We start from the raw sequence: 21,401 nt of genomic DNA, 5'->3' as shown, positions 1-21,401 counted from the left end.
GTCCAATATTCTGGCCAACTGGGGTGGATAATTGGACAAGGGCTGATTGTGCGGCTGGGGGCTGAGGAGCCTCTGTGTGTGTGTGTGTGTGTGTGTGTGTGCACGCATGTATGCATGCCCCAAGCCTCACCCTGTACCACATGAAGATGGTCTTGAAGGCGTTCTCGTTGGAGCAGGAGCCACAGGCCATTGTGATGAGCTGGGACATCCCTTTGGGAGCCACCTGTGGGGAGGGAAACAGTCGTGAGCTCCCCCCGCCCCAGCTGGGCCGCTACATGTGGGCAGGGAACCACGTATGGAGTCCTGGACGCAGCCAGACCGGGAAGGTGAGCAAGAAGCCCAGAAAGGCCTGGGGGCTGGAGGCCAGAAAGGAAAAAAGGTGAATGAAGCCCATAAGTCCCTCCTGATGGCCCTGCCCGCCACTGCCTGTACATTTTACAGGTGGGAAGTCAGGATTCCAAAGGACGCTGATCGTTGTGGCCACTGAAACCCAAAGTCAGGGAGGACTGAAGGACACAGGCAAAGCTCCAGTTGTGGGATCCATGCTAATTTAAGTTCCCCTGGGTTCCCTTTCCCCCACCCCACCCCCCAGCATGCAAAGAATCCCAGCTTTTCTTGCAAGGAAAAATTAAAAAAGACTCATCCTGAAAGAAATAGTAGAAAGAGTGAGACTAATGCAGAAACACCCCATCCTTAACTGCTATGGATGCCAACCCTTTCCTTTCCAGCTACTCTGGCTTCCTGGAGATCAGAGCCAAGGGCCAGGGTGGGGAGGGCAGAGGTGGGTCCTCGTGTTGCAGTCTGTCCCCATGGAGTCACTCACCGAGAGCAGGGACTCCCGGAGCTTCTCCACAAAGTTCTCCGGAGGAAGGATTCCGAGGGCAGGTCTGTTGATGAATGTGCTCTGCAAAAAAGCCAGGATGCCGGCAGTGATTTCTTGCCTGACCCAGGTCCCGCCCACCGGCGATGCTTTTCAGAGTGGATGTGTTTCACACTTCTGGGAATGACAGATTTTCCCACACTTTTAGAGAAATCCATTAGGATGGCTCTGAGTTGAAAACAAAGTGTCAGTTTCTTGGCTGGGCTATGGCACTATCACTATAAATAAAGAATTGGTGCTGAAGGATTGACACTTTTGAACTGTGGTGCTAGAGAAGACTCTTAAGAGTCCCATGGACAGCAAAGAAATCAAACCAGTCAATCCTAAACAAAATCAACCCTGAATATTCACTGGAAGGACTGATGCTGAAGCTGAAGCTTCAGTACTTTGGCCACCTGATGCAAAGAGCCGACTCACTGGAAAAGACCCTGATGCTGGGAAAGATTGAAGGAGGGAGGAGAAGAGGGCAGCAGAGGATGAGATGGTTAGATAGCATCACTGACTCAATGGGCATGAATTTGAGCAAACTCTGGGAGTAGGGAAGGACAGGGAAGCCTGGCATACTAGTCCATGGGGTCGCTAAGAGTAGGACACGACTTGGCGACTGAACACCACCAAAAAGTTTTATTTCGACTGAACACCACCAAAAAGTTTTATTTAAGAAGGACGCCTTGACGGCAGCCTCACGTTGACAAACTGCCTGCCTGCTTTTCCAAAGATTCCCAGCACACCTCGGAGCCTGTGCTCTGCACCAGAAGAAGCCACCACAATGAGAAGCCCGTCCACTGCAGCTACAGAGTTGCCCCTGCTTCCTGCAACTAGAGAAAAGGCTGCAGAGCAATGAAGACCCAGCACAGCCAAAAAATAAATAGATGATAAATAAAATTATTGAAAAATTTTCAAATAAATTTGAAAAAAACATTTTAAGTTGTATTTATATTCTGGCCCCACTAGGTGGCTTGTAGGATCTTAGTTCCTTGACCAGGGATCAAACCCATGCCTCCTACCGTGGAACCATGCTGGACCACCAGGGAATTCCCAGTTTATGCGTTTGTTGAAACCCATAGAATTGTATATGGCAAAGGATGGATCTCACCTCATGTGAATTATATTTTAATTAAGAAAACCACGGGGGAAGAGGCCTCGGTAACTAAATTTTAAAGAGAGTGAGGCGTAGGAGAGCAATCTGATGAAGAAGCTGGCTAATGAAAGAGCTGCCGATGAAGAGAAATAGTGTTAGAAAACTCTTTTTTTGATAGATGTAGGTCTAGAGAAGGAGTCCCTCTCTAAGTAAATCAGCAGTGCACACCGGACGCTACACAGACACTCACTTCTGAAACCCTGGAAATGAGGAAGCGTCACTCAACAAAAAGGAGAACCACTCTAAATGCCAAAATTAGGTTAAGCAAACGCAGGTGCATTCACTGATGATAATGTCGTATTGCTGGTAAAATGGCATGTGCAAAGGCCACAGTTGTATGTTAGGGTTCACTGAGTGGTGTTCCTTCTGTGGGTGTTGATAAATGTATCAACATGTGTCCACCCTTATGGAAAAGATGCAAATGGAAATGCAAATGGGGATAAGAACAGAGCTGATCTGTCTTTCCAGGTGCAGCCAGTGCCCCCTGAAGGAAGTAAGAGTCTGAGTGGAGTCTGCACAGCAGATAAGCAAAGATGTCATCAAGAAGTGGACTGGGGGATTTTCCCTGACGGTCCAGTGGTTAAGACTCCGGTTTCCAAGCAAGTGAAAGTGTTAACTGCTCAGTCATGTCTGACTGTTTGCAACCCCATGGCCTATAGTCTACCAGACTCCTCTGTCCATGGAATTCTGCAGGCAAGAATACTGGAGAGGGTTGCCATTCCCTCCTCCAGGGGACCTTCTTGACCCAGGGATCGAACTCACATCTCCTGCATTGCAGGCAGATTCTCTGCCATCTGAGCCACCAGGGAAGCCCTTCAGTGCAAGGGGCCCAGGTTCAATGCCTGGTCCAGGAACTAAGATCCTGAGAGTCAAGTTAAAAAGTAAGGAAGGATTGACTGAGCCTGGAAATTCTCTCTCTCAGACTCAGCTGTGTAAATAAACTCAGCGCAAATCCAAACAGGAGGAAACTCAAGGACAGGCAGGCCCCAGCACCCATCCTCCTGTGGCACTGCGATTCGGCGTGGCCTGCTAGACTTTGTGGTAGCCTCGTATCTCTGTTGGTTTTTCTTCTTCGTGACTAGCTGGCTAGGTCTAATAAGCAATGGGGGGAGTTAACCCTTTTCATTGTAGAGCCGGGGAAATGGAGGACCAGAGAGGTCAAGTAATCTGCCTCAAGTCACACAGACAGAAAGAGCCAGAACCGTGAGTCAAACCCAGGTTGGCTGACTTCCGATCCCAGCCTCTGCTGGTATTGCAGGCAGCCTCCACCTGAAACTATAGATGCTCTTGGTAAGTAGGCTTGGCAGAGACCAGAGACCTTGGGTGGCCTGTGGGAGCCGCTGAGAGGTCTTTTGTTTTGGCTTCAGGACATTCATTGTGTCCCCTGGAGAAGGAAATGACAACCCACTCCAGTGTTCTTGCCTGGAGGATCCCATGGACAGAGGAGCCTGGCGGGCTACAGTCCATAGGGTCACAAAGAATCAGACACGATTGAGCAACTAAGCACACACACACAGAGTCAGTGTGCCTCTGAGGAAATCAAACACATCATGAGCTCAGGGAGGAGGTGAATTTCCAGCACAGGTAGTGGGGGAAGCGGCTCGCAGAGGAGATGGCCAGGCTGACTGCCTCTCTGGGCCCAGGCAAGATGTGGGGGTGGTGTTCTTGCTCGGCAAAGCGTGACATTCATTAAGAACAGAAGGTATCTGGGACTCTGGGTAGCAGAATCAATTGAGGACAGGTTTCTAGAATCCTTGCCACCAGACTCAGCAGCTGTAAAGTGCAGAAGGAGGAGAATGGGCTTTGGTTTATGTGGCTGTGCAACCTGGGGCAAGTCACTTAACCTCTCTGGTCATTATTTGGGAAAATGAGGATGCCTTCCTGGGTGCTCGTCAGGAGCCAGTGAGAGGACACAGCCTACGAATGAGGCAGGAGCTAGTCCTGAAGGACAGAATCATGCAGGTGGAAAGGCCTGGCGGTCACACTGATGTCTTAGCTGACAAGGTCAGCTGCCCTACGGCCAGCCCAGCCAAAGTACCACGGATGCCAGTCAGCATTCATCATTCATTCCACTGACCAGGCACATGCAATGGCCAGTGATTACTGTACAGCCCGTGAGCAGTGTGATGAGGCTGCCCTCGGGACATAAGAAGTTCTAACTGCAACCGATTAGATCCAGGTGACCTGGCACATGAATTATAGACGATGTGGTTGGGGTACGAAAGGGTTGATAAGCACCATCTCAGGACTTCCGTGACTTGGCAATAGCCTGCCCAGGACAGGTAAAACACCATGACCACCACCTGAGCGCATCTCTTGCTAAGAGTTTGGAAGACATCAATCAAGGTCGTCCTGTCTGACGCCTCAGATGTACTCTGCTGAGCTTGTGGTGGTCAACGGTCACTTCTCTAAGGCTGTGCCAGTCTCCCTGCCCCACACCCAGCCCTCTGCAAGAACTACACAATTAATTTTAAAAAAAGAAAGAAATGAGGCTGAAGAAGCAGGAGCCAGATCACAAAGGGCTTTGCAAATGAAGAGGAGGAGCTGGGAGGCATCCTGAATGCAGTGGGTACCAGGAGAGGGTTCCAGGCACAGAGCAGTTTGGAGGATGGTTTGGAGGAGGTGAGAATGGACGTGGAGATGGGAGGGAACGATGGAGAGGGGCTGATGGGAAACTCCAACTGGAAGAGGGGGAGCTAGGACTGGTCCCTGCCTGGGTGGGGAAAGGGAGGATGAGGGGTGGTGTCCAGGTTCTTGGCAGGGATAGGTGGACCCAGGGCATTCCCCACCCCCCGGCCCCCGCAAATCAGAATCCCTGGGCCTGGAAATCACGTGCTGTTGGGGCCACTCTGCCTCCGGAGGCAGCTGACACGGCAAATGTGTCTGGCGTGTTTGTTGACAGAGTTTTTTAGCACCAACTGCTGAGGCATCTGGGATCTGCAGAACGTTTCGAAACAAAGCCGGGCTCTGAATGTAAACACACGCTTGGAGACACCAACAGGCCTCGCCAGACACCCTGGGTTTGGGGTTGGGGGGGAAGAGGCTTCTGCCAGAGCAGCCCCTGAACTTGTCAACCCATCGAAGGTGAGAACCATCCCCAGGTCCCTCCCAGGCAGGTACACCGGCCCACAGGTAAAGAGGAGCTGAGTTCTTTCCTGTTATCTTCCGCTGCTTCTCTATGGCTGGAGAGGGGACTTCCCTGCTGGTCCAGGGGTTAAGAATCCTCCTTGCAGAGCAGGGACATGGGTTCGATTCCTCGCTGGATAACTAAGACCCCACATGACGTGGAGCTTTGCCCCAACTACTGAGCCTGTGCTGAAGAGCCTGCGCACTGAACTAGAGTGTGTGTGTGCTCAGTCGTGTCCAACTCTTTGCGACCCCATGGACTGTAGTCCGCTAGGCTCCTCTGTCCACGGGATTCTCCAGGCAAGAATGCTGCAGTGGGTTGCCATGCCCTCCTCCAGGGGATCTTCCCAACCCAGGGATCAAACCCCCGGCTCCTGCATTGGCAGGCAGATTCTTTACCCACTGAACCATGGGTGGGGGTGGGGGGAAGCCCAGGGAGTCCGTGCACTGCAACCAAAGATCCTGCATGACACACACACAAAGATCCACATGCTGCGGCTGAGACCCAAGACAGTCAAATATACAAATATTATAAAACAATAGGAGTTGGTTCCTGCCAGGGTCAGGCTTTCTGTCCTCCTGTCTTTCTTTGATTTCTTTTTGGGAATCACACCCCTTATGTGTGGACATGATGTCACACTCTGAGGAAAATGGAAGCCCTAACAACTCGTGGCGCCCGGGGTCGGGGGTGGGTTGGGGAGTGGCCAGAGGGGAAACTGTCCGGGGATCTGCTGAGGCTGACCATGTGTGCACACTGCTGCAGAGATGGACTGGCTTTATCTACACCTTGTATCGTGGGACGCATGGCTGTGTCACCAACAGACACACTGGAAGGTCCACAGCAGGGGCCTTTGTGGGAGGTGACTCAGATGCGCATCCGAGGTAGATAGGATGCTAATTACAGTGCGTTCACACAATGGAACGATTAAAGCCGGGAGGATGGATGCCCTTTGGCTACCAAGGACACATCTCCAGATGGATTTTGAGTGAAATAAGCCAGACGTGATAAAGGCCACATGCAGTACGATTCTGTCCGTGTGCTGTTAGAAGTAAGGGGAGGCTTCCATGGTGGCTCAGCGGTAAAGAATCTGCCTGCAATGCAGGAGATGCAGGCTCGATCCTGGGGTCAGGAAGATCCCCTGGAGAGAGAAATGGCAACCCACTCCAGTACTCTTGCCTGGAGAATTCCATGGACAGAGGAGCCTGCAGGGCTACAGTCCATGGAGTCGCAAAGAGTTGGACACGACTGAGTGACTAACGCTTCACACTTCTTCATACGTATATACACACCATGTATCATAGATGTGTTGTGGGCACCATACTTCCAAGAAGATACCCTACTCTTATCCCATCCCCACAACTGTGAATATGTTACACAGCGGAGGGGGCTTTGCAGATGTTATTAAGCTTCCTATTCAGCTCAGAAAGGAGACAGTCCTAGATTTTCTGGGTGGGCTAACTGCAACCACACGAGCCCTTTGTGACCTCGGGCAGAGTGGAGAAGGGATACAAAGAGAGCTGGATCATACATTGCTGGCTTGATGGTGGAGGGACCACGTGAAACGAACTCTGCCAATGACCTGAATGAGCCCCAAAGCAGATCTTCCCCCGGAGCCTCCAGCTAAGAGCTGACCTCAGCTTTGTGAGCTGCTAGGCAGAGCATTCAGCTTTGCTCACTGGATTCTAGACCCACAAGATCTGTGAGACCCCAAATGGCTGTTGTCTTAAATCCCTAAGGCTGGTGGTAGTTTGTGATGCCAGCAACAGGAAATTAAAACAGGGTGGTATTAAAGTTTCATGGTTGGGGAGGACAATTAGGAAAACAGTGTCTAAAAAGCCTCTGGAGAGACTTCCCTGGTGTTCCAGTGATTAAGACTCTGCGCTTCTACTACAGGGTTGTGGGTTCAATTCCTGGTTGGGGAACTAAGATCCCACATGCAGAATAGTGCAGCCAAAAAAAAAAAAAAGGCTCCTTAAGCTAGTGATAATAGGAAGAAAAAGTTGAGAAACACTGGGTTACAGGGGAAAATTCATTCAGTAGTACGCTTCCCCGGTGGTTCAGATGGTAAAGAATCTGCCTGCGATGCAGGAGACTTGAGTTCTATCCCTGGGTCAGGAAGATCCCCTGGAGGAGGGCATGGCAACCCACATCAATACTCTTGCCTGGAGAATCCCGTGGACAGAGGAGCCTGGTGGCTACAGTCCATGGGGTCGCAAAGAGTCAGACACGCCTGAGCGACTAAACACACACACAGTGCGGTTAGTGTGTGTGCACATCTCCATGTGTGTTACCGCTAGCGTCCTCGGCCCCTGCCACCGAGCAGAATCCAGCTCCAGGCGGCAGCAACGCCGAGGATGAGAAGCTGTCCCCGGCCCCTGCCTGCCACCCCATCACTCTTGGACCCTGCCTGGCTCTTTTGTTCTTGAAGCTCCTCGCACCTCTCCCTCCCACCCTCCACTCCCTACAGGGACCACTCTTTTCCCCAACCCCCAGCCCGTCCATCCTTAAAAAGCCCAGCTCCCTTGGGTTCTTTATCTCCAGCACCTCTTCTGGCTGTGTGACTCTGGGCAAATACTTAAGCTCTCTGTGCTCAGCTCTCTCATCTGTAAAACAGGGATAACAACAGTAGCCGCCTCAGGGACTTGGCAATATTCGATCTGTGCTGGCCACAGTGTTTATACATTCTATGCTCTTAATTATTGCTCATTAGTGTCATGATCATTGTCTTGTGGCCACACAGCACTGATTGCCTTGCTCGGGAGCGCTTCATATGGCTGCGATTCTCTGCTTATGTGTGTGGTTAACTGTGCCTCTGTGGGAGCAGGGCGCCGTGTTGGCAAGGCGTTCCAAGGGCTTAGCACACAGTATGGACTCAACAAATATTTCAAGGAGGACTGAATGGATGGACCATTTCCAAAGGCTGCCCCAGTCACCCTCTGAATCTTCATGAACACAACCCTGGGCACTCACCATATTTTGAGGCTGTTGGACGAGTTTCATGAGCGCAGGATGGTTGTAACCTGGGGAGAGGAAGGTAGAGTTAGAGACCAGCATTGTATCTGGGGGTCCCCTGCCCCTCATCCCATCGCCTGCCCCTCCCTTCTCTTCCAACCCTGCAACCCTTTTCACACACAAAGGCCCATTCCTGGGGCCCTGCCTGGGAAAAGCCCTGTAACTTCATTCTGTCGGATGCAGAGGGTGTAAACTGGGGCAGCGGTGTGAGGACCAGAGAGAGAGAGATTAACACTCTTCCTCAGTCTCTCCACCACCCACCCCATGCCCAGGGGTGCCAGGACCAAGATTGGGAATTGATTGTTCCCCAAGGCAGGAACACTCTGGGGGGTTTTCCAACTGACCTGTGGCCAGAGGTCTTTTGGCTCTGACTCTTACCATGCTGCCTGGATGTTGATGACTTTTCTGCCTCAGTAGATAAAGGCAGTGTCAGGGAATCACATTAAACCACAGATGCAACTTTTCTTACTGGCTTCAGAAAGAAAGATGAAAGCAGAGCTAGCTCCTCTGATCAGGAAATCTTATGCCTGGATTTTTTTTTTTTTTTTTCACCACACTGAGCAGCAGGTGGAATCTTAGTTCCGGACCAGGGACTGAACCTGTGCCCCCTGTGGTGGAAGCGCAGAGTCTTAGCCACTGGACCCTCAGGGAAGTCCCTGCACACCCAAGTCTTTGATGTCATGGGCTCCCCTCCTCCCCTGCCCACACTGCAGGGCAGGGGCAGCTGTCTGGAGACTGCTATTATAGAAGTAAGCTTAGGAGGCAGAGTCATTGGTGCAAACCTTCAGCTTCCTTGGAAACGGCCGGGGAACCCTGAAACCCCTTGAAACCTGACTCCCTATTGATGGCCCTGAGGTGATATTAAAAGATCTGACATTATAGGATGGTTGTAGGGATTAAATGAGAGAACACGGAAGACGTTATGCATGCGGGCTAGGTTGCTTCAGCAGACTCTTTGCAATCCCATGGCCTGTAGCCTGCCAGGCTCCTCTGTCCATGGGATTCTCCAGGCACGAACACTGGAGTGGGTTGCCATTCCCCTCTCCTGGGGATATTCTTGACCCAGGGATCCAACCCGAGTCGCGTACATCTCCTGCACAGGCAGGCAGCTTCTTTGCCACTAGGGCCACCTGGGAAGCCCTTGGAAGACACTATGTCAGACAGGAAATTTTCAATGATTATTAGTTTAAAAAAAATTATTTCAATAATTACAGATGTAGGAACAAAGGTGGCCAAAACTTTCAGAACTTCTGGTCTTTATAAAAAATAATTCTATTTATGTATTTATTTTGGGTTGCTCTGGGTTTTTGTGGCTGTGTGGGCTTTTTTCTAGTTTCGGAGAGCTGGGACTACTCTCCAGTTGTGATGCGTGGGCTTCTCCTTGCGGTGGCTTCCCTCATTGCGGGGCACAGGCTCCAGAGCTCAGGTTCACAAGCAGGGGCACACGGGCTTAGTTGCTCCAGGGCGTGTGGGATCTTCCTGGATCAGGGATCGAACCCGTGTTTCCTGTATTGGCAGGTGGATTCTTTACCACTGAGCCCCCGGGGAAGCCCTAGAACTTCTGGTCTTTTAACAACTGCTGCCAGTCTGATCAGCCCGATTCACCTAGCCCCACAGAGGCTGGCTGCTGGGGACTTGAGCTAAAGGAGCCCTGGGTGGTGGTGGGGAGGATGTAGGGGTTAGCCAGGAAGAGACGGGCCCATGGTTTCAGGATAATGCAAGATTTTAGCCCTTTCACTCTGGTAGGACGTGGAGAGACAGATTCGTAAATCTCAGACTCCAAGTCGCCATCAGAGGCCAAGGCATCTCTGAATGATGAACTTACCAGAAAGAATGAGTCATCTCTCTGTCTGTTGTTGGATCTCATCTTCAAGGGAAATAAATAGGTTTGAGGAACCCAACTTGGCAAAAGCAGAGGAGGTGTGGGGTGGATCTCTGCGGAAAGACCCTAAGTGGGTGAGTGGAGGGGGCTGGAGCGGGGTGGGGGGCTGTGAATGCTCCAGGATTATGCATGAAGGGACAGGCTTCGCAGACACTCAGCCTACAGACCGGCGGATGCCGTGAGGACGCCACTGGCCCAAGAAACATGGACCAGCCGAGCCACAAACAGCATGTGCCTATCAGCCCTGCCTCTCCCTCCTGCGGGAGGACAGCCTTGCTCTGGATGGCCAGGAGGCGAGCCTGCTGAGACAGACACTCTCTTGGGCCAGCCACCCCTCTCCCAGCTGCTCCGCGTGCATGTGTACTGGCGGCGGGGGGGGGGGGGGGGGGGGGGGCGCAACACTGACAGTGGGCTCCAGCCACCTCCTCCAGCAAATTGCCCCTGATGAATGGAAGCCGCCTTGACCGAAGGATGACACATCCTTCCCTCTGGCAGCTGATGCACAATGACCCGACTGGCCCAGGGGGACCAACAGATCAGCCTCTTCGCATCGGTCTGGGATGGACTTTGGGGTGTAATTCACATTCCAGAGCCCCCACCCGCTCTGCGCCGTGGAATCAGGCTGTGGCTTGTCTCTGGCTGAGACCTCATCCTTCTTCACCTTCCCTCTGCTCTCTGCTGTTTCTCGCCCTCCCCTTTCCCCATCTCCGCACCAACCCTCCACCCCCCCCCCCAGCTCTCCCTTAATTAACCACTGTCACTGAATCCCCACCTACGACCTTCTTCCAGGAGTCCTAAGACGGCTGACGTTGGACACGGGTTCACATCCTACCTGTGCTTCCTCTCCAAGCTCTGCTTATCTACCTACAAAACAGGCATATTCACCCAGACCCATACTTGTCGAGTTTTGGGGGAGGAGTTTATGAGAAAAGACATGTAAAGTTCTTTTTGTAATATACCCTCCACAAATGACTTGTTCTTTTTCTCTGCCCTTGAGGGAAGTGTCTGGCCACACACACTCTTGGAAGGAGTGATTGAAGTCCAGATAACCATGGAGAGAGAAGCTCCATCCAAGGATTTATTTTCCAGCTCTTACCTATAGGGACAGAGGAGATCTGGGAATAAAGATCCAACATCCGGTTGCCGTCCACATCCACCAGGTAATTGCCTCGACTCTCTTCATAATTGCAGAAAAAGTGCACAGCCTCTGCATTCTTGGGGAAAGAAGAGACTGGATCACTGAAACTCCCTAGACCCTCAGTCTTTCAGGACTAAGCTTGAACTGCTGAAGTAAAGCGTCTCCCTGATGGCTCAGACAGTAAAGAATCTGCCTGCAATGCAGGAGTACGCGTGCTAAGACACTTCAGTTGGAAGTGTCCGACTCTTTGTGACCCCCATGGACTGTAGCCCACCAGGCTCCTCTGTCCATGGGATTCTCCAGGCAAGAATAATGGAGTGGGTTATCACGCTCTCCTCCATGAGATCTTCCTGACCCAGGGATCAAGCCCATATCTCTTATGTCTCCCTCATTGGCAGGTGGGTTCTTTACCACTAGCGCCACCTGGGAAGCCCCTGCAGTGCAGAAGACCTGGGTTCAAACCATGTTCTGATCATTTAAAGATACATGGATGGTGTCTGTGGTTGTTGACAGTGTAGGATTTTTTGCCCTGCAGGTAATTATCAATACATAGGTGATTTGCTTTATAATCGTTTATGATGCTGTGGATTTGTATTTGATGATTTTTTTTTCTGTATGTGTTTTATTTATCCCAACAGAAAAGATTGAAAAATAAATCTGAAGAAAATTCTGGAAAGTTAAGATGTATATGGTAAGTCTTAGGGCCTAAGAAAACTAAAAAATGATAGTGATTATATATTGATAATAAAACATATATATTATATAGTGTAAGAAATGAAAATGGCACACTAGAAGAGTTTCACATTATGTACCAAAAAATAGTAGAAAATAAGGTGAGGAACAAAAAAAGACAAGAGAAAGACAACAAAAAATAAAACCGGGGACTTCCCTGGTGGTTCAGTGGCTGACTCCTTGCTCCCCCTGCAAGGGGCATGGGCTCAATCCCTGGTCAGGGAACTAGATCCCACATGCCACTGCCCCAGTGCAGCCAAATAAACAAATGTTATACATTTAAAAAACCAGAAAATAAAACCAAACTTGTAAATACAACTACATCAATAGTAACATTAGCTGTGCATGGATTAAGCAAGTCAAAAAAAAAAATCAGAAACTGTCTGACTGGATTAAAAGATTTAATGATATGTCATCTACATGAGATATATTTTAGATTCTAGAATACAAATTAGGTTGAGAGTAAGAAGATAGCAAAAGATACATGATTCTCATAGTAATCATAAGGAAGCTGGATGTTTTATGCTAATATCAGATGAAACGGTTAAACAAACAAAACGTTCCTAGAGGTAAAGAGAGGAATTTTATGATGACAGAAGGGTCCATCCACAAAGAAGCCCATAAACATGTAAGCAGCTGATGTTGTTTAGTTGCTCAGCCACATCTGGCTCTTTGCGACCCCAAGGACTGCAGCCCGCCAGGCTCCTCCGCCCATGGGATTCTCCAGGCAAAAATACTGGAGTGGGTAGCCATGCCCTCCTCCAGGAGTCTTCCTGACCCAGGGATCGAACCCATGTCTCCGACATTGCAGGCAGATTCTTTACCGCTAAGCCATTTGGGAAACCTGATATACAGCCCCAAATACATGAAGTGAAACCTGCCAGAACTGAAGGGAAACGATAATTCTATAAGACTAGACACTTCAGTCCCTGGCTTTCAATAATGGATAGGACAACCAGGCAGAGAATTAACGAGGAAAGAGATGTGAACAACATTCAAAATCAGCAGATCTCACAAACACGTGTGGAACACCCCACCCAACAAGAGCAGGGTATATGTCCCTCTCAAGCGCACAGAACATTTTCTGGAATAGACCACATGCCAGGCCATAAAAAAGGGTCAATAAATTTCCAAGGATTGAAACCATTCAAAATAAGTTTTCCAACCCCAGTTGAAGGAGATAGAAATCTCAGAAGTTTGGGAAGTTCACCAAAATGTGGGAATTACACTATATAAATAACCAATGAGGGACACCAATGTGGTCCAGTGGCTGACTCCATGTTCCCAAGACAGGGGGGTCAGATTCAATCCCTGGTCAGGGAACTATATCCCACATGCCACAACTAAAGATCCCCCATGCTGCAAAGATCTAAGATCCTGCGTACTGAAACTAAGACCCAGCTTAGCCAAAGAAAAAATTAAATAAATATTTAAAAAAAAACCAACGAGTCAAAGAAGAAATAACAGATGAAATTAGGGAAAAAGAACGTTTTAGAACAAAAGCATGTTTTATAAAAAGAATCAGCACAGATTAAGTTATAACCAAGAAGCAAAGAGAGGATGGCTATTTCATCCCCACTCACCTGAATTATATTCAACTGTTTCATTAGCTCCTGCAGGAGAGAAGAAAAAAAGCATCATAGCAAGGACACACACTTGCTTAAAATCTTTCATCTTTTCCCAAGTCTTGGGGCTTTCCCCCCTTCATGTCAGTAACTTAATAGTTAGTCAACAATATTATACATATTTTTAAAAATCCTTAAGAGAAATAGTTGGTGGGAAATGATTCTTGCTAGTTCAATTACCAGTACAACAGACAGGTTGGAGGGTCGGACACTTCAAAGATAACAATCAAGTAAACTAAAATATTTAACCAAAAAAAAACGGAGCTAAAGATATTTATCTACTGTCCAGAAAAGCATGGGTTCTTTTTTTACTTAGGGGAAAAAAAGCTCTAACATTCCATTAGGGAAATAGAAATCTGCACCATTTATAATTATAATCTGAACATTCCATAAATCACTTGTACAATTGGACATAGCAGCTGGGAATTATAAACTAGGGGTTTTACTATTACAAGGATTTCATTTCTGAAAAGAAGTCACAGAAAGTAAACTTTAGCAATTAGTGTCATAAAATCATATATTTCCATGTAAAAACACAAAATAATATTCATGATAAGAATATGAAATTTATTCCAGCTATTTTACTATTATTAAATTAAAATTCACCCCTCATCAATAGAAATATGCATGAAAAAAGTCTTCTTTTGTTAGCAAAAGACCATGCAAAATAGCTGCAATCATTTACATGAGCACAAAGACTTCTAGTTTATTAAATAGTTTCAATGTCAAAAGAAACATCTTTTGACTTTTAAAAAACAAAGCCACTGTGTATGGATAAAACCTGCAAAATATGCAGAGAAAAAATAAATTTGTATCACAAAGGTTTACACTGTTATGTTTTAGATGCAAACATTAGAAACAGTATTGGACTCACAACCCAGAATCAAGGCTAACCAGACCTGCAAAGTGTGGTGTATGCAGATTTTGTAGCTTCTTTGGGGAGAAGCCTCAACACCTCTCCTCACATTTGTCTGTGTCTCTAACATCTATTCCAGGGATTCTGAGCTGCCCAAAGTCTCTCACACACCATGCACTGGGCCCCTGCAGGCTTGTCACCATTCCCCTCACCCAGAACAGAATGCACTCCTGCCAGCTGCTCCTTGTGGCCCTTCAAGACCAAGCTCAGGGAGGCATCTGCCATACACGCCCCGTGCCACATCACACAGTCAGGTTCTTTCACTGTTGGTGGGTTGCTCTGCCCCAGCCCCTGACACTGGACTCAGAAACAAGCCATGTAACTTGCTTTGGCCAACAGAACGAGGTGGAAGTAATGGTGGGTCAGTGGGGAGTCTGGGTCAAGAGACATAGGGCAAGTACTCCTTTCCATCACCGTGAGAACAAGCCCAGGCTGGCTGGCTGGAATATGAGAGACCCATGAAGCAGAGTCACATTACCACAGCGACCCAAGACAAGCCTAACTAGATCAACTGGTGGCCAGTCATCCCTCAGGCACACAGATGAGCCCAACACAGCTGCCTACCCAACTGCCAGTTAACCATGGATGCATGAGCAACTTGGTTGCTCATGGATGCATGAGCAACTTGGCGAGGGTGGGATGACTTGAGAGAATAGCATTGAAACGTGTATACCACCATATGTAAAATAGACGAGCAGTGCAAGTTCAATGCATGAAGCAGGGCACTCAAAGCCGGTGCTCTGGGACAACCCAGAGGGATGGGGTGGGAAGGGTGGTGGGAGGGGGGGTTCAGGATGGACAGACACATGTACACTGTGGCTGATTCATGCTGATGTATGGCAAAACATGAGAGTTTTGGGACTGTTTGTTATGCAGCACTATTACAGCAATTGATAACTTACTTTGGCCACCTCATGCAAAGAATTGACTCACTGGAAAAGACTCTGATGCTGGGAGGGATTGGGGGCAGGAGAAGGGGACGACAGAGGATGAGATGGCTGGATGGCATCACTGACTCAATGGATGTGAGTCTGAGTGAACTCTGGGAGTTGGTGATGGACAGGGAGGCCTGGCGTGCTGTGATTCATGGGGTCGCAAGGAGTCAGACACGACTGAGCGACTGAACTGTATTGAACTGAACGTATCCTCTAAAAAGACTTCTTTAACTTCTTATGGAAGGATGGCCTGCTTTAAAGTTCTGGATCTCTAATGGTGAACTCTCTGAAAGCAGTTAAGGATACAGGGCCCTCAGCATGGCTGTGTTTTTTGCCCCATGGGCCCTTTTTGCTCTTTTCTGAAACACACCACTCAAGTGTGCTCAACTCACCCGAGATCTAGGCCCTGGGACTTCCGTCTTCATCAAAGGTCCATCATAGTCAAATTCAACGTCGACTTTGGCTGCAGCCTGACTGATGTGTCTGGAACCTGCAGTAAACAGAGGTGGTGAGAAACCCCTGAGCACAGAGGGTACGAGAATCCTGCCCTTACAACAGTGGGAGTGCCCAACAGAGGCAGTGCCAGGGCCTGAGACCCACGCCAGCCTGACGATCCCAGAACTCTGAGTGTGGTCAGATACGGGTTACCACAAGCACTCTGAGGATTTCAAGAAGTGGGAAAGCCTGGTGCCAGTGATGCTGTAGGCAAGCAGGCATGCTCACATCCCACTATCGTGAGGCTAAGGTGATGCCGACTTCCTAGTCTTTTCGACTGAGCAACCTCAGTTTTCAGGATTCATCTGGAAAATAACTCGACCAGTGCAAAAAGATGTAGATTAAAAATATTCATCATAGCATTATTTCTAATAACAACAGAGAGGAAACAGCTTAAACATCCAACAAAGGAGGGCCAGTAAATAGAATGTGCCATGTCCCACCATTTTCATAGACAGCAGAATATTGGGAATATTATGTATCCATAATAAAAATTATCCAGATTTTGTAAAAAAAAATTAATCTATATCCATATGTATTGTGTGTGCACGCTCAGTCATGTCTGACTCTTTTGCAACACCATGGACTGTAGCCTGCCAGGCTCCTCTGTCCATGGAATTTTCCAGGCAAGAATACTGGAGCGGGTTGCCATTTCCTTTTCCAGGGGATCTTCCCAACCCAGGGATCAAACCTGTGTCTCCTCCATATGTATATATAAACTCAAATTTGTCAGCCCTGGAACTGCTGGCATTGTGGGCTGGATGGTTCTTTGCTGTGGGAGGTTGCCCTGGGTGCTATAGGATGTTTAGCTACAACCCTGGCCTCCAGCCACTAGAGGTCAGAGGCATCTCCTCGAGTTGTGCTCCAAGTTGTGTCAATTAAAAATCATCCAGGAGATGGGAATTCCCTGGCAGTCCAGTGGTTAGGACTTTGATGCTTTCCCTGCCCTGGCCAGGGTTCAATCCCTGGTTGGGGAACTAAAATCCTGAAAGTGGTGTGGCATGCCCACTCCATTGTTCTTGCCTGGAGAATCCCATGGACAGAGGGAGCTACAGTCCATAGGGTCAGAAAGAGTCGGACATGACTTAGTGACTGAACAATAAGATGTTTCACATAAATCGTGTATGTGATCCTCACCCGTCAGAATGGCTGCCATCAAACAAATGTTGGAGAGGGTGTAAAGGGAACCCTCTTACACTGTTGGTGGGAATGCAAACTAGTACAGCCACTATGGAGAAGAGTGAGGAGATTCCTTACAAAACTGGAAACAGAACTGCCATATGGCCCAGCAATCCCACTGCTGGGCATACACACCGAGGAAACCAGAATGGAAAGAGACAGGTGTACCCCAGTGTTCATCGCAGCACTGATTATAATAGCCAGGACATGGAAGCAACCTAGATGTCCATCAGCAGACGAATGGATAAGAAAGCTGTGGTACATATACACAGTGGAGTATTACTCAGCTATTAAGAAGAATGCATTTGAATCCATTCTAATGAAGTAGATGAAACTGGAGCCTATTATACAGAGTGAAATAAGTCAGAAAGAAAAACACCAATACAGTATATTAACGCATATACATGGAATTTAGAAAGATGGTAACAACGACCCTGTATGCAAGACAGCAAAAGAGACAGAGATGTAAAGAACAGACTTTTGGACTCTGTGGGAGAAGGCGAGGGTGGGACAACTGGAGAGAATAGCACTGAAACGTGTATATCACCATATGTGAAACAGACGAGCAGTGCAAGTTCAGTGCATGAAGCAGGGCACTCAAAGCCGGTGCTCTGGGACAACCCCGAGGGATGGGGTGGGGAGGGAGGTGGGAGGGGGGCTCAGGATGGACAGACACATGTACACCGTGGCTGATTCATGTTGATGTATGGCCAAAACCACCACAGTATTGTAACGTAATTAGCCTCCAATTAAAATAAATAAATAAATTTTTTTAAAAAAGAAAAATCATGTATGTGATCTTATTTCATCTTTCCACAACCCTGAGGGGTAGTTGCTATTTACTGCATTACACAGGAGGGGAAATAAGTACTAAAACATGCTAGTGTCTGTCATACATACACATACGATCTGCCAATCTAGAAAAAGCCATGATATTAGAAAACATAAATTCTTAATTTTTCATAATTGCTTGGAATATCAAAGAAGGTTTCTGAATTAATTATGCAATAAAGTGGAGCCCTTTGAACATAAAATCCAGTTAAAATCCAATACCACCCTTATTTTCAGGCATGAAGATACCAGCTTTTATTATCTTTTGTTTGATCTCACAATGAAAAAGGAATTCCTAAAGATCTTATTCCAACAGCAGAGTTAAAAATCATGGACCATACTGATGACTTAAAAAAAAAAAAAAACAAAACCACAATGCACACACACTCAACTGTTTCTCACTTCCTTGGCCTGAACTCAGCATTACTGGTCAAGACTGACTCCAACCAGACCTGCATTCAACAGGTCTATTTGGATAAATAGGGCTCTTAACCTGCTCTTCTTCCTTTGTTTCCAGAGAAGGGGGGAAAGTGAGAAATCTATAAGCAGTAAGTCGTCCTCTCATGAGGACACACAAGTCCTCTCTTCCTTTCTCCAGAAAATGTCTTGACATCACACTGTAGCAATTTCTTGGGGGTTGGAAAGCAGGAATACCAGGGGTGGAGGCAGTTGGCAGTGGGACCTGCAGCTGAAAGGACCTCGAGGCGGAGCGTGTGAGGTCCCGGGGAGCTGTGGTTACCAGGATGCCGGGACCATGAGTAAACAGGGCTGGGAGGCGGGGTCAGGGTAGGACCTGGGAGACACAGTGCAGATGGACGGGGCGTGGGACGGGGATGCCAAGGCCAGGTGCGAGGCAGATGCATCTGCGTCAGGAACCATACTGGTTCCTACCGTGTTCCAAGTCTTTCTGGGTGTGGATGGGAGAGGGACAAAAATGCTGGGCAGAAATCCTGAAAATCAGAGTCTGTTGAGGTTTTTTTTTTTCAAATGTGCTATTGGAAAAAGGAAGATGGAGAAGCTCACATATATTCAGGCAAACGCTCACCTATTATTTTATTCTGTTTTTAAAGACTTTTTTTTTTTTGATGTGGACCACTTTTAAAGTTTTTATTGAGTCTGTTACAATATTGCTTCTGTTTTATGTTTTGGTGTTTCTAGCCCCTAGGCCTGTGGCGTCTCAGATCACAGACCAAGGATCGAACCTGAACCCCCTGCACTGGAAGGTGATGTCGTAACCGCTGGAACGCCAGGGAAGCCCCTCACCTATTGTTTTGATTAATCCACAACCTTCTTGTGAGAAGATACTGTCCCTATTTCACAGATGAGGGTCAGAGAGGTTAAGCGAGTTTCCTGAGATCACATAGCTAGTGAGTTTGCAAGGCCAGAACTTGAGTCCAGAAAACTTGTGCTTTTCTTACTATATCTCAATTGTGACTTTTTGTAGAGGAAAATAACCAGATGCCAATACAACACTTAATGATGACATGTAGTGCCGTAAACCACAAGAAAAAAGAATGAGATTTGAATGATCGAGAAAGCCTTTTCCAGGATCCCTTCTATCAAGCTGTGTGAGCAGATGTCCGTTTATTGAGCACTCCTGGTGAACGTACTGGACATTATTCCGAGTTATTTCCATGGATTACCTCGCGTAATCCTCACAACCCCATCGGAGGTAAATGTTATTATGAGTCTTATGTTAAAGGAGACACTACACTCAGAAAGGTCAATTAATTTGCCCAGAGTCACACAGATGGGAAGTGGTGACGCTGGCAGCCTGCCCACTGGACCTGTCCTTTCCCAGATGCTGTGAGCATCATGGATGTCTAGTCCATCTCATCTAGTGTGGGTTTTTGAAATGAAACATTCGCAGGAAAATAACTCCTTTCTCCCAAAGGCAAATTACTACCAAAAGGAGGAAGAAGTTTGAATCAACACTGAATGATCCAACATTTCCATTCATGAATAAAATAGCACACCCAGAGGGTAGGGGTGTTCCCTGACAGGCAAGACCAGGAAGGGTGGGTAAATTCAACCCAATCCTCTGGGTCTGATAATGATGCTCGCTACCCTCCGTGACTGTGCCAATCCACAGAGTCAGTTTTTAACTCCAAACTGTAAAAGCTGCCACCCGATGTGTTTAATGTCCTCTAGATCTTCTGAGAGCAGTAAATAAATGCCATTTTCCCAAACAGCAAGGGTTCTCTATGTGAGCCTAGCCAAAATCAAGATTAAGTTCAGCTGAAGTTATTTGCTCTGCTTTTGTTTAAAACAAAACACCTGGGACTCCTCTGCTGGTCCGGTGGTTAAGAATCTGCCTTCCAATGTAGGGAATGTAGGTTCAATCCCTGGTCAGGGGAACTAAGATCCCACAAGCTGCGGAGCAACTAAGCCTCTGCTAGGTAGGTAGTCATGAGCTGCAGCTAAGACCTGATGAATCTTCCGTGCTAATGACTCTCCCTTCTACTTGGAACACAACAGACCTGCATCTTTGGGGTTTATTTGTTACATAATTAGGGGTAAGCATTAATACGCTTATCTTCTAATTAAATAAAACAAACCCTCAAAACCCACTAATAACTTCTCAAGTCTATCAAGGTTTAAAAAAAAAGAGGAAAAACGGAGAAACTCATAGACCAGAGGAGACAATGAAACTGGATTGGACCCTGGAGCAGGAAGCCCTGAGAAAAAGTTGCCGAAATTCACACGGAAGTCTAGAGTTTGGTTCAGATCAAAGTACTAAGGTCAGTTCCTCAGCAATAACAAATGCATCCTGGTGATGTAAGATGATAAGACTGGGGAAAACTGGGTGAACAGCATGTGGGATCTCTTTGTCTTTGCAATTTCTCTGCACATCTAAAATATTTAAAAATAAAGCCTGTGGGAGAGGAGAGAACACTCCTTCTTTTTATCACACTCAAGATAGAAACTCCTGCCACACTCAACAAGGAGACCAAGGACTCCACTGACAATTTGTCTTCAGAAGGCAGATGGGACATACAATAAGGAGGAGACATCGTGATGCCAAGCATGGAGCTCTGAAAACTGGGGGCAACATGGAGGGGCAGGCATCTGAAGCAGGCTACCACAAGCTTCCTCCTCCCAGAGCTACGGGGAGGCAAGCTGCATGCATGCTCAGTCCTAAATCATGCCCGACCGCATGGACTGCAGCCCGCCAGGCTCCATGGGATTTCCCAGGCAAGAATACTGGAGTGGGTTGCCGTTTCCTTCTCCAGGGGATCTTTCCCATCCAGGAATCAAACCCACGTCTCCTGCATGGGCAGGCAGGTTCTTTACCACAGAGCCCCCAGAGAAGCCCAGGAGGAACATTGAGGGGGTGGATAATAATCCAGTGTTTGGAGCTGGACTGACGTAAGAAAAACTTAAAGCGGTCCAGTTTTAAAGGACAACTAGACTAGAGGGAGAGCTTGCTGATGTAACAGCCGTTAGGATACTTGCGTGGGAAAATCCAGACAAAGGGGGAGTAATAAATCCAGGTGACTTTCTCGGG

General features: G+C 47.9%; 1 protein-coding gene across 1 annotated transcript in view; it reads right to left on the bottom strand.

Annotated features, from left to right (window-relative positions):
- Positions 1-21,401, bottom strand: part of ABAT (4-aminobutyrate aminotransferase) — an 85,726-nt gene that overhangs the window by 17,650 nt on the left and 46,675 nt on the right. Inside the window, exons 3-8 of the mRNA XM_040230060.1 lie at positions 15,781-15,878; positions 13,496-13,525; positions 11,139-11,256; positions 8,119-8,168; positions 824-904; positions 131-223 (exon numbers count right to left, since the gene is read on the bottom strand). Of these exons, the coding sequence (XP_040085994.1) occupies positions 131-223; positions 824-904; positions 8,119-8,168; positions 11,139-11,256; positions 13,496-13,525; positions 15,781-15,878 (470 nt within the window). The remainder of the gene's footprint in view (positions 1-130; positions 224-823; positions 905-8,118; positions 8,169-11,138; positions 11,257-13,495; positions 13,526-15,780; positions 15,879-21,401) is intronic.

The sequence above is a fragment of the Oryx dammah genome, unplaced genomic scaffold, assembly GCF_014754425.2.
Source record: "Oryx dammah isolate SB20612 unplaced genomic scaffold, SCBI_Odam_1.1 HiC_scaffold_2, whole genome shotgun sequence".
NCBI classification, from domain to species: Eukaryota; Metazoa; Chordata; class Mammalia; order Artiodactyla; family Bovidae; genus Oryx; species Oryx dammah.
Note: the sequence above shows the minus strand (reverse complement) of the source record. Positions and strands in the feature narration are given on the sequence as shown.